The sequence below is a fragment of the Opisthocomus hoazin genome, chromosome 2, assembly GCF_030867145.1.
Source record: "Opisthocomus hoazin isolate bOpiHoa1 chromosome 2, bOpiHoa1.hap1, whole genome shotgun sequence".
NCBI classification, from domain to species: domain Eukaryota; kingdom Metazoa; phylum Chordata; class Aves; order Opisthocomiformes; family Opisthocomidae; genus Opisthocomus; species Opisthocomus hoazin.
This window is the reverse complement of record NC_134415.1, coordinates 8,891,797-8,905,606: the sequence shown is the minus strand read 5'-3', so window position 1 is coordinate 8,905,606 and position 13,810 is coordinate 8,891,797. Positions and strand designations below refer to the sequence as shown.

Sequence of the window (13,810 nt, the reverse complement as noted above, 5' to 3'; positions counted from 1 at the left end):
TCCCACCTAACTCTATTTCACTGACATGCTTCTTCCCACATCATGTCCACCTGCATTCCAGATACAAATCCAACGCATTCTTCTACAAGCAGGCTCTGCAGTACAGCTTCTAAAATACTACCAATACTACCAACTAAAATACTACCATTGCTACCAATACTAGCAACTACTAAATAGTATTCACCATTCATAACTACAGAAAACGCTAATGCTCAGTCTCACTGAAATTAATTCAACAGAACTGTACAGTGCAAGACAGAAATCACTACCTAAACTAAACATCATTTGATGGATGTGATTAAATTTATGTTAGACATTTGGTATCCAATTTTTCCATCATAAGGATTAAACCCCTTTTGTCTTACTTGTAAGAGAACAGAAGGGCTTTGGTGGAAGATTTTGAACAGTGTTACCCCATCAGCAAAAAGCAGTCAAAATTCACCTTGCAGAGCTGTCTTAGTTTGATTTGGAAACTGGTGACATAATTATGATATTTTCTTACTGGGATTCACTAGTTTACAGAATACACCTGAGCCCTGCTTTTGCTTGCACAGGGCTACAAACTGCATGAACGTGGATTTCCTATTTACTTCAGTCTCAGGGCTGAAGACCCTCAGTGCTCTTCCAAGCAAACACCTCCCACGTCTCTCTCTTCAGCTCTCCAGTGACCCAAACACAGATCCACGGCAAGATGCAGACCTCCCACCCCCGAGAGATTATAGCAATGTCCACTGCTTAGCACACAGCTTTCCTTTAACTCTTAAGCACCTTGGTTGCAGCTAATGGAAACCCACTTAGATCCATACTTTCTTCCAATCCCTATTGTCTTACTAATCGGATCAGTGTGTCTGCAGACATTTTACTATACAAATTTCAGGGGAGGCTGTAGTGTGTATCTGTGAGTGCAGGTAGGAGGTAGCCTTTCTTTACCATTATAAAATGGTTCTTATAATTTCTTTTCATAACCATACAGTTCCGTTGCTGGCAGGTATTTGGGAGTGAGTGGCAATTCACAGCTGAACTGGGACTGCAGGAAATACCCATTTGACAACACTAACAAAAGCATACAGAGCCAGGAATAGGTCAACATTGAGAGGGACGTTTGAGTTTAAATAGAAAATATAATATTGAGTAACATATTGATTTCTCCCACTTAATAAGAAAATCTTCCCATTTGAAAAAACTACCTCCATAAACATTTCTAGTTAGGTGAATTTCATAGTAGCTTTCTCTGAATTTTCCTTCGTAGACCAGCACCACATTATTCAGGGCCCTCTTTAGCTGCACCCCTTATTGACAGTTTCCAAGACAGAATATGAAGCACACTGACAAAATATGATCGTTCCTCTATCCTTTCAGCATGCTCCTCTTAAGCACCATTCCATGCAAGTAACAGCAAGAGGAATTTAACGTTACTATCTTAACAAGCACTAAACTCTAAGAGGCCAACTGTACAGCACAAGCCATAAACACATCCCATATTTCTATATAGAGTCCCTCTATCCTCATGGCAACACTTCATGGGACTAGAGAAACTGCGACTCCATGTCCTTCTGTTTCATCAGTGTCTAATACTTAGGACAGTTATAGTAGATGCTGAAAAATCAAGACATGCCATGGCAGAAAAAAAATGAAGTCCATCCATTGACTACCGAGTTCTGAGTCAGACCCTATATGGGGACATCTACCACTAAGGGCACTTAAAGAGCCCCCAGGATTTAAAAGGAAACAAGAGACGTTTTATGTGTGTGTTCTTAATACCAGAGGTTTTGGCATCCACTATTTGAAAAGGAAATTCTTGATGCACCTGGAGGAGAAACTTCATGTTAGCAGAAGGCATGCTTTGCATCTACAGCAGCACATATCATTTGGCAAGACATTGTTCTTCTATGGAAGACAGTCACAGTACTGGCTGTGACTAGAAAAAAAAAAGTCTAAAATAGTGAAATTGTTTGATTTTCTAACTATCAGCAGTAATAGAAAATCCTGCATTTCAACCTACAGAATTTCTAAGATACCTAAGTCATCCTAATTCTGCACATAGAAGGTAAGGGAGGCAGAGAATTGCAATGTAAGACTCCGCATAGCACATGATTTTTCCACTGACTGTCATTCTGCTTTTGACTCTGGAAGACTGTCCTCCTAAAAAATTAAATCCCCTCCTGAAATTAGTCCTAAAGCTAAGGACCACCTTCATAAGAAGTGTCCAACTGTTAACAGGTAAGTACTAGGAATAAGTAATGAGCAGGCTGATCCTCTCTTAGAAAGAAGTGTACCTTTTGCCTCCCTCACGCCTCCTACATTCACTGCTGGTTCTCATCCAGACCCTGTTCTTGTTGCTCACTTGCAGAAGGGAATCTCTGTCCTTCTCAACAATCCCACTGGCATTCCACATGGGCAAAAAGTGTCACTTCATTAAAAACCCTCGAGAGATGGATGGTTTCTCTGTGTGCTATGGGAGCTTAACCCAAAGGCTGACTATTCAAGGAAAGAATTTTGCATGGTGTAGAAGAAAAAAAAAAAAAGAACAACACAAAAAAATACAAAAATACACACCCCAAAAAAAACCCACACACCCAAAACCCCAACTTTGATTATTTCCAGATAATTTCAGTAAAAGAGCAAGACCTAGGCTGGAATGCCCTGTGCACACTGTAGATAATGCTACATTCTCCATGACAATGACTTCAATTTGTAGCCTGCAAGTCCATGAGTAGTGATTCTATAGTACTGAATTTTGCTGGTGGCATCCAGCTTCTCCTGCCAACATTTTTCTGCCTTAAATTTCTTTTTCATTCATTCAAGCTTGGTTATTTCTCTCCTCTTCCTGGTTGAAGAATGAAGCTGTTTCCTTACACTACTTCATCCGTCTTCTCACTCACCAGTAGGCTTCTTCCAGGAAGAGGTTTGTGATAAGAAATCAATTTAGATTCCATCCATAGAAGAGCACAGAAACTTCAGAGCGAATCTGGGACACTGACTTTAACTCTATTTATAGACACTGAAGTCAGACTGAACACAAGGTCAACTTCTCTTTCAGGCTGCAATGAACCTCTCAAATCTGCTGAGCCTAAGGAAGTTGCAGGAACACTAGAAAAAGAAGGATGCTGTCCATAATTCATAGTCCTGGTGGCTTCTTCCAAATAATTTGCCATACGCAAATGCGTGGGGTTTTTTTATTTGCAAGGACAACAGGAGTTGTATTACCAGCCAAAGCAGGTAATGCAGACAAATCCTTATAGGTCACAGTGAAAATGAAATCTGATATGTACTGCTGAAGACTGGAAAGACACAGCTTCTTTCCTGAAGTCCTCACTCATGCACAGCATTCAGTGTCGTCAAGAAGATATCCATTCACAAACAGTGCAATGTCAAGGTAAACAAATATCCCAAGTCTTCTTGTTTACTCTATACCAGTGTAAAAAACATCTAAATGGTCAGAAATTGCATTGACACCTATATTAAAACTCTTCCACATTAACAAAGCGGTGGCGTCAGGGCCATACAGCAAGTTAGAATAAGATCATTCATCTGTAATAATATCAGTAAGACAAGGAGTATGTTTCCAGTTCTTTCCTTACGTGTGTTTTTGCATCAGTGCCACAGACACGTCTGAATGACTGGAGAAGACATGTACAAAATATATGGAGCCAGTTTAGTGCTTTACAATGCAATGTAACTGTCCTGAAGAAGGGATTACACCTGTTTCACAACCTTCAGATCTTTTCTCTATCCTGAAGGCTTAAGAAGCCGAAGCTTCTGCTTCCTTGAAACTCCTTCAGAGTCCTGGACCAGGCTGCCCAGAGGGGCTGTGGAGTCTCATTCTCTGGCGATATTCAACCCCGCCTGGACGCGGTCCTGTGCAGCCTGCTCGGGGTGACCCTGCTTCGCCAGGGGAGTTGGACTGGGTGATCCCCAGAGGTCCCTTCCAACCCCTGCCATTCTGTGATTCTGTGAAAAACTAACAAACCACATTTCATGTCAAAGTTTAAAAAAGCACATTCCTATCATAAAGTATCTATAACTAAAGCTACATATAATGAAGAGCACTATTTAACACAGAGCTCACTTAGTAGCGTTGGCAGTTCAAACACGCTGCAAACAATACATCTACATTTTGAGTAGTATCATTGTGCTTGGTTTCCTAAGGTAAGAGACACCATGTTTTCCTGTGTTTCTTTTAGCTATATTGAGACACAGGCTAGTGAAAACTAAAAGGTTCATGGAGTTTGTTAAACTTTTTTTGGAAACCTAAGATATAAATTTATCATTGACATAAGAGGTAGCTTAAAATTTATAACTTCGTAGTTTTAAGTCTTCCGCTGTGAGCTAGTATGACTTTTACTTCCACTCCAGTCCGGCAGGGTAGGGACTGAAAGACAGCTAACCACTAGTCTGACATACCATAGAACCAACCACTTCCGTCAGTAGTCACAAATATCACTGCTGTCCTCTTTCTACCAGTGGGAAAACCAAGGTCTGAGCTGAGCTGATCTTGCCTAAGGTTACAGAGCAGAGCGTAGAAGAGAATCCCACTCCCTGCCGGCAGACTTTTGGATTTCCAATACTTTTTGATTGCCACATAGTAGTGAAGAAACTAGGGGCCACTTTCATAGACCTTTCAACTGCTGTTGATGCGCGTGGGCCGCACATGGCCAGTGGAAGTGTACTGGGTCAAGCAGCATATTTCAAAAGTTTCCAATCTCATGGTTCCCATCCACATGTTCAAAAGACACCAAGGCTGTAATTCTCTAATTAGTTCCTACCAAAAACAGCATGTCCATCCAAAATACATTTATTTTGTTATTTAATCTTTCTTTGAAGTTGTTACCTGAAATTTCCAACCATATGATCCTGTTTAAGTTTTTACCAATAGTGTCTAATGCAGCAAATGGTCAAATTCCTGCATTTTCTTGATTTGACACAGGCTAAATGTTACCCCAGTCAAAGCATTTAAATTGGTGTTCACATTCAGAGAGACAGAGCTGGGCTACTACTGAGCCTCCTTTCTTCATATTTATTCTGACATCTGCAGCCACCAAGAAGCCTGGATTACAGCAGACCATAATACTCTATGAACCATGGTTATAATTAGGCGTCACATCCATTGTAATCCTATAGACGTCATCCTGCGTTACCAGCATCTGTTGACAGATCTCATACCAGGCATATCACTGAAATGGCAAGTCTGGAGAGGGCAGCCCACAATAGAAACAATGGCATTTATTTTTGGTTTGTTCCAAGACTGTCTAATAGAAGATATATGCTGCCAACTGCCAGGGCTCCACTGAGATCACTTCTCAATATTATATTATGAGTTTGAACAAAGATCTGTGCCCATATATCTGCAATCTTCTCCTAATAAATAAGGAAATAAAGAAAGCATTTTCTGCAACTGTCTCAGCACCAATTAGAAAATGACAGAAGCCTTGAAATTTTACAAATTTTACCGGGTCCTTTATCATGCAAGTACTTGTTTTTCATGTAAGAATAAACTCAGACTCCTTTCCAAGACAAGCAATGAGGATCCCCTCTCCCAGATTTTATTTAAACATGCTACCAACTTTAATATTAAAACTAAGCCCTAGGAACTGGCAACATAAAGTAATGAAGCCACAAACTCTCGACTCTATGGTAAAGCAGTCTGCTTTAATTCATCAGTGTGGAAACCTGACTTCCTACTGAAGCGCTGTCTGCTTGGAGGAATGGAAACAAAAAATTTGCTATGGGGTCTTTAACTACTCTCCACTTTTCTGCAACAGTCAGAGATACACTGTAAACATAAGAAGGCCTACAGAATCAAATTTCTCTTTATTTTTTACCATTTATCTGCATTGTAGGAAAACTGCATTAGAGTGCTGACTGTCTAGCAACCTGTCCACTGTTCCTTTAGGTTGAAAACAGCATTCTCTGAAATGCTGGACAATTGAATCCTATTCAGGTGTAACTACGACCTGTTATGGCTGAGCAGTTTCAAATCACGAACGCACTTAAGCACTAAGCTCATTTCCACTCTCATTATAAAACATAAAAGAGTAGTTCACTATCTAAAGAGTGTCAAAATAAAACACGTCAGTGCTGGCGAGTACAGCTTAATATTTGGTTAGGAGTTGCAGCAGCTGATACATCAAGAAAAGTGAACTTCAACCTAGCCCAGAACTTCCCCCGCTACACTCGTACAGCGGGATCCGAACAGGTGTGAATGCAGGAAAATGAACAAAACCAGCTAAAACTCACAGAAGGAGGAAGGCTACAAGTAAAAACTGAGAGGAAAATATTGGCTCTACTGATTTGAATGGAAAAGCAAACCCATGGCCCCCAACGATTCTAACAGCTCTTGGTTTTCTAGGGTAGCTTTTATAGAAGCTGTGGCTGTAACAGTGGGCCAGCCTCTGTCATCAGATATTAGCTGGAAATTTCTATTTAAGTTTTTGAGGCAAGCTGCTCACCTATACCGAAAAGCATATTCAAACTTTTTGTCTACAGCACTGCTTCTCTCTCCTCCCCTTTTTTTCATTCGTTTAACAAGCAGATAACCTTTTAATCCCAGATCTGTCAGCAGTGACTTCAGCATCACTTCTTAAATTAGGAAGTAACAAAGATTTTACAACATTTCATCTCTCTTTTCCCTATACTGCTTAAAACTCAAGTGTTCTGAAATTAGATACTGCAAATATTACTAAAGTACCAGACCACTGACAAGACTGCTGATGGGATTATAATCTCTGCCACTGTTCAGAAAAAGAGCGTGGGCCGTACTTGCTGGTGTAATAGCTTTCTTACACCTAGAAGGCAAGAAGCATTTCCCCTGCAACGGTACATTCCGAGGAATTTACAGACCCATTTTTTCCCGGACAGTCAATTGGTACGTGGGAACCTAATCATGAACCACAGTTTTCCAAATCTAGCCCAGATAACACTTCCAGGCAACCTTTGAGATCATTCTGATCTTGTCAGATCATTCAGTCAGAATGAAGAGTAAATTCTAATCAGAGCTGACCCGCAGGATCACAATTTCAAAAGCAATTTCTCGGTCCCCTCTCAGAAAGACTGCAAACTTTTTTTGCATACCAATTTTGAAACATTTCATTCATCTCGCTGTTTATCATTGCAATTTACTGGTTTTGAAAAGCAATCAGGCACACACATCAATTCAGCCTACTTTCCAACAGGAAGACCCAGGAAGTGAAGTTAAAAATTACTGAAATACTAATACATAAATCTAGAGGTACTGACAGAGTATTTCCAGTGCAATATAAAAAACCCAACTCCCATAGTGTCATCTTACACAGGTTTCACTTAAGAATCCAAAAAGTGAACGCTTTATCCTTAAAATATGGCATAGCTAACATATATTATATACATGCTTTATATGATGTAAAATACATTCTCTTACAAAATTCCAACCCCTCACTGCATAGCCCCGGCAATTCCAGGTGCAGCATGGCAGTAGGAGCGGACGTCACTCCCCACAGCAGCACCGATACAGACACACATCACTTTATTTCCAGACCTTCCTCTGCTGTTTCTCCCATGCTGGGTCCAGGAGCAGGTCCCTGTCCCATTCTTCTTCTTGGGTCATGTACTCATCTTCTTCGTAGTTGTAGGTGTACTGCATGTTTGTTTCTATCTGGTTCATGCTGTTCATGCTACCCGGGGATCAGCTTCAGCTGCTGTGGCTTCTACTATGTTTGAATATATGTGTAATTTTTTAAGCTTAGTTTACTTGCTGATGGGTTGTAGGTAGCAGTGTCTTTCTTTCTTTCTTTCTTTTTTCCTTTTTCCAAGGTGACAGGGAGCGAATATGGACGAGTCTTGCTGAGCGCAGAGGCTGAAACTGCCGGGTAGGTTCTGACCTGCGTGCCCTTCGCGCCCTCCCTGTCTCCCTGGCCCTCTCTCGTTGCTGCTGACGCGGGTCCCAGCGGCTGACCCTCCGGAGAAGCCCGGCGGGGCTCATCGCTGCGGCTTATTATCCCCGCCGGGACGTCACGTGGCGCGGCGGCGGCTCCAGCCCCGCTCCCGGCGGCGGGGCGCCCTCAGACGGGACGGGGCGGGGCGGGGCGGGGCCGGGCCGGGGCGAGGCGGGGCCGGGTGGGGCGGGGCGCCCTCAGACGGGACGGGCAGGGGCGGGGCCAGGTGGGGTGGGGCGGGGCCGGGCGGGGCGGGGCGGGGCCGGTTGGGGCGGGGCGGGGCGCCCTCAGACGGGACGGGCAGGGGCGGGGCCAGGTGGGGTGGGGTGGGGCTGGGGCGGGGCCCGCCGCACAGTCTCTGCACAGGGCAGCGCGGCCGCTTGCGGAGGGGTCGGGGGGCGGCGGGAACTCACCCCCGTAAGGTGAGTGCTCTGCCCGCCTTTCCTCACGATTCGGTAGAACACCTGCCTCTTCTTTTTAGCTTGTACTAAGGTGTGTTTCTGCTTCTCCGGACCGGGCTGTGATTTGCCGGTGGAGTATGACACTGTTTATCCTTAGTCTGAAGCCTGCGTGGCCCCTGGAGTCACTTCCCACTTTCCTTTTCAGATTCAGGATCCCAAGAGCCAGCACAGACAAGGACACCCAAGAGACAAAACAATTTCCAGGGGCGATTCAGTCTGGAGTTCAAACAGAAAGTGTGGAAGCACAACTTAGAAAAGCAACATCTGTCTCTCTCATCTGAGAAACGTGCTCCATGCATCCCCAAAGCAGGCACACACAAAGGTTTGTGGCACCAGTAACTTTATAAACATGTGACAGGAACCATTTACCCATGCTTTCCATAGGGTAAAATCTGAAAAGACACCACTGGGATCAAGCATCCTGGCAAGCATGTCCCGAATCTCCCCTGTCCTATCCTGTCAGTTGCCCTGGAGACAATGTTTCTTCTGGGAACTGGCATGTTTATCACACTCTTCATCTAGCCTGTCATTAATGCCTGCACCTATCACCAGCCAAGGTCATCCTCTCTAGCAGTGTCCACACTGGATCCAACTCCAACCTTCTTTATGAAAAGAAAATGCTCACCAAAGCTGAGCTTTTGGAAGCCACAAAAGGCAAAGTCAGATACAAGGGAGAACTACATTCAGTAAAGGCAACCACAGGTCTCTAAGCCAATGTGAATGAATAATCAGAATAATTAACAGCTAGACAGCACACGTCCTCCACTTTGTATCGCTAACTAAAGCCCTGCTTTCCACCAAGTCACCTTCTATCCCATAACTCTATGCAATTTAGAAGAACACAGAATCATTAAGGTTGGAAAAGACCTCTAAGATCATCAAGTCCAACCATCTGCCCAACACCACCATACCTGCTAAACCATGTCCCGAAGTGCCACATCTACACGTTTTTTGAACATCTCCCGGGATGCTGGCTCCACTACTGCCCTGGGCAGCCTGTTTCAATGCCTGACCACTCTTGCAGTAAAGACATTTTTCCTGATATCTAATATAAACCTCCCCTGATGCAACTTGAGGCCATTGCCTCTCATCCTGTCGCTAGTTACTTGGGAGAAGAGAGCAACCCCCGCCTCACTACACCCTCCTTTCAGGTAGCTGTAGAGAGCAATAATGTCCCTCCTCAGCCTCCTCTTCTCCAGACTGAACAGCCCCAGCTCCCTCAGCCACTCCTCATCAGACTTGTTCTCCAGACCCGTCACCAGCCTCGTTGCCCTTCTCTGGACACGCTTCAGCACCTCAATGTCCTTCTTGTAGTGAGGGGCCCAGAACTGAACACAGTACTCCAGGTGTGGTCTCACCAGTGTCCAGAACAGGGGCACCATCACCTCCCTGCTCCTGCTGGCCACGCTATTCCTGATCCAAGACAGGATGCCACTGGCCTTCTTGGCCACCTGGGCACGCTGCTGGCTCATGGTCAGCCGGCTGTGAACCCGCACCCCAAGGTCCTTTTCCACTGGGCAGCTCTCCAGCCACTCCTCCCCAAGCCTGTAGCATTGCATGGGGTTGTTGTGATCGAAGTGCAGGACCCGGCAGGACCTCATACTTGACCTCAGCCTCTCTAACATACCAACATGCACAGCTATTACCAACCCATCAGCTCAGAAAGACTTCATAAATGCAGCACTAAGGTTCCAAATTCAAATTAGGATTGCAACATGCAAGCTGAACTTCCTAAAATTGATGTACATACTGTAAGATAAACAGTCTAAACAAAAAATTCCAAACCTAAGCAGCAAAGAGCAAAGTCAGAACCACACGCTTTTCACCTGCTCAATGCAAATATTCTCAAGGTTGCTACAATCTTTCCATCTACAGAATGAGGCAAATGCTGTTGAATGCTATGCCTCGACTTTTTTGTTCAAGTGCAGATGAGCATTCTCCTAGCATACTCTCAGACAATATCAAACAGCAATTACAAAACCAAATATTTCATGCGTGCACACATTATGTGTACACTAGTGTAATTTGTGTGGTTCATTTTTTTAGCTGGGTAGTCTTATGTAGTTTGTGATACATGTCCAGTTTCAATCACCTAAATGACTATATAAACTTTTGAAGTCAGTAAAACCATTTCTTCTTATTCACAATACACAGCACGGGAGAAGTTCCTAGAGGAAAAGCAGGAAGAAGTCAGAAGAGTCCCAGAAGTCTACATGTAAAGCTGTAATGGTCTGAACCAGGAGCTGCCTCCTGTGTAAAGAGCTCTCCTGCACTGACAAGACCCATGACCTTTTACGCACCACTGCATTAGAGGAAGACATTGCAACCAGCTTCGTGCCTTTCCTCCGCACTGCCTCGTCTGGGGATCTCTGTGGGTGAAGCCAGATGGTACCGCACCACTCCCCGCTGCGCAGTATAGGTGAGCCTTATAGCTGCTGGTGGCTTCATGCACGGAGGGACTAATTCAAAGCCACATTTTATTTGTTGGCCCTCATCCTATAACATGGGCCAGAGTGCTTGTGTCACAAAATAAAAACTGAGGCATTATGATGACAAAGAGTATCTGATCACACTGTGGATTAGGACTGGAGTCAGATCCATGCCTAGATTTCTGGAAATCAAAGGGAAGTCTACCCAGATTTTCTAGAATGCTGACAGGAGGATATTAAGTTTTTTCATAAAATAACTGGATTTGCTCAAAACATAGCTAGCCACTGCTGCAAAGGTACTGTTTATTTTTTCATGTTTACTTGGTACATAGGTAAACTTAGTACTTTCACAACAAATCAAATAAAACAAAAATGTCGTCGCTGTTCCAAGGAACCAACAGCTAAAACCATAGTGTCTCTCAGCTAGTCTGAGAGATCAAAAAAATTCAAGTTAAATCCAAATAGGAATAAACCCACATTCTTCTATAAGGGGCAAGTATTTCAAAATTTGCTTTGGGTAGGTTCTGTTAGTTCATTTTGCATAAAAAAATATGTCAGAATGAAAAATCTGACCTTTTAATTCTGAAAATGTCAAAGTAGGGGGCTTCAGCTTCATCAGTGTGCATTCTGAGAGCTGGGCTTTTTACCTATGAAACAGGAAGCTGAATCAAATATCCCCATTTTCAAAAAAGTGCCTATCTTAATGGAATCTGACCTGGTTTAGGTTCTCTAAATAATTGCTTACTGCCCCTTAATCAGACAGCATGAGTAGGCAGGGGAGATATTTATAGATGGAGCTTTAGGAGGAGTATCTGGTATTTTGTTTACTACTTTAATTTAATTTTATAAACGAACTGTGTGGATGGTAATGACAAGCATATGAATGGAGGTTCATAGTGGAAAGAGAGCCAAAATGGAACTCTGACGCCAAACTTGAAGTGGAAAGGGAGCTGCCTCCTCCAGCTCACCTAGAGAAAAGGAAAGCTGTGCCCAGCAGAGTAGTATGAATAACGCACTGTGCTTCAGTCAGTGTATTCCCACATCAGAGGTAGGTTAGGACTGTCCCCACTAAGGCTCGCAGAGCCGCACAGCTACAAACTGTGTGTGCCTAAGGAGAAAGAAAATCCAATCAAAACAGAAACAGGCAAGCTGAGCAGGAATGAAAGGACAAAAGTCGCAGGTAGAGAAAGAGGAGGAAACACAGTGACACAGTGGATACAGAATTTTAAACTGACATGGCAAGATACCTGAGAGCCAGCAGGTATATTTGAGGTAGAAATGAGACAGATTGCTTACAATGTGGTGAGACAAAAAGAATACTCATGATTGGGAAACAGATTAGAAGAAATAAGGTAGCACAGGGAGATCAGAAATGGAGATGGCAGAGCTGAATTGTCTTTTATTTGGGAAAAGGTGTGCAGCTGTAGTTCATGCTAACACAAATGCTAGTAAGGGCCTACCCAGGAGAATGTCTTTACCCCAGGACAACGCTGTGGCAACAAGATACCATTTCCCATGCATGAGGAGCACCAAGCAGGCCAGAACTTTCCTAAAAGGAGCAGCAGGTCTGTGGGTGAACTCACTCAGTATTTCTTACCACAGTTTCAACTTAAGAAGGATCTTTGAATCTAATACCACCTAACTGAAAGCCTCCTGGCATACTCTGCATTAAGCTCCTTGAGAATCAAAGAGCTTTTCTAACTAAAGGAAGCACAGTTTTCACATCCTGTGTCAGCCTTCATCATTTTTCTAATTAAATGGTAATTGTTTCACACAGTTTACATTTAACATCCATTTGCTCCCCAAAAGCTGTCACATCATTGTCTCGAGAACTCACTCCTCCATATTTTCACTGTTCATCACACGTTCAACCCCTTCAACCTACTTCTTATTCTTCCCTCTCACAAAATCTTAGAATGAGAATAAAACCCCAACTTTTTAATAAAACTTCAAAAATGCTCAACACTTTAACAATGTTTCCCCAGATCATTCTATTTGAACTTTGTGAAATTTAGAATAAGAAATTAGCCAGATGTCTCCACTTAAATAGTTGCCTGTGAAACAATCAACTGATGTGAAAATGATCACCATTAGTTTCCTGCGGTAACACTTCTCTGCAGGAACGCAATAGCTCACGTCTGTCAAAACTGCCTCAGAAAGGCCTCAGGAAGATGAAGAACCTTATGAGAGCTCAGTAAGTCGGTGAGTGTTTAAGCAACCATCTTTCCATAGGCACAGCCTGCTTCTTTGTGAAAAAAAAACAGTAGGATGGTTTCTCAAGAAAGAAGTCAATGAAAGATAAAATAAAATAAATTCAAAGTGATTATTCTCTTCTGTAAACTGTTAACAGAATTTTAAAAGAGGGATCAAAAAGCCCTTCTACTTTCAAAGCATGTCATAACTGTCACTAAAACGTACTTCTGCTTGTAGCAAAATCCACTCATTTAAAGCTTAACCAACAAAAATTTGAATTATTTAAAGAAGACATTGCTAATTTAGATTGGGCCAAAATGTTGGATTCTGTTAAAAATTATGCATAAATTTCCCAAACAAAGCTAAGCAGAAAGGTGAGATGTGTTACAAAATGTATTTATTTTTTATTAAACTTTGGGAGAAATAACTCTTTTGAGATTTCCAATACAGCAAACACAGCTCACCTTCTTCAATGTGAGAAACACACTATTTTGTAAGTCCAGAAAAAAAAACCCAAAGAATTAAGTTCTGTATGTAAAGATAATATGAATAAATGTCAGACTCGCTTTATATTCCCAGAATGAACACATACAGAAGCAAGGCAGAAAAAGAGTAGAGAAGAGAAGGATGCATCTGGGAATCAAAACTCTGATTTTGTCTGAGCTAAGGAAAAGCACCATGGGCGCTCAGCATATTAACCCTCCCACATCTAGCACCACAAGGCACAAACTCTGCTTCTGAAAATTCCCCATCCTACTCATGTGTGGTGATATTAACTATACAGAAGCTAAGTATACATTATAATGATTTTTATTAA

General features: G+C 42.7%; 1 protein-coding gene across 1 annotated transcript in view; it reads right to left on the bottom strand.

The window, feature by feature from the left end:
• The window catches only part of ACTN2 (actinin alpha 2), a 70,372-nt gene extending 62,422 nt beyond the window's left edge, over positions 1-7,950 (bottom strand). Inside the window, exon 1 of the mRNA XM_009933291.2 lies at positions 7,514-7,950. Within this exon, the coding sequence (XP_009931593.1) occupies positions 7,514-7,648 (135 nt within the window). The 5' untranslated portion in view covers positions 7,649-7,950. The remainder of the gene's footprint in view (positions 1-7,513) is intronic.
• Between the last annotated feature and the right edge of the window lie 5,860 nt (positions 7,951-13,810).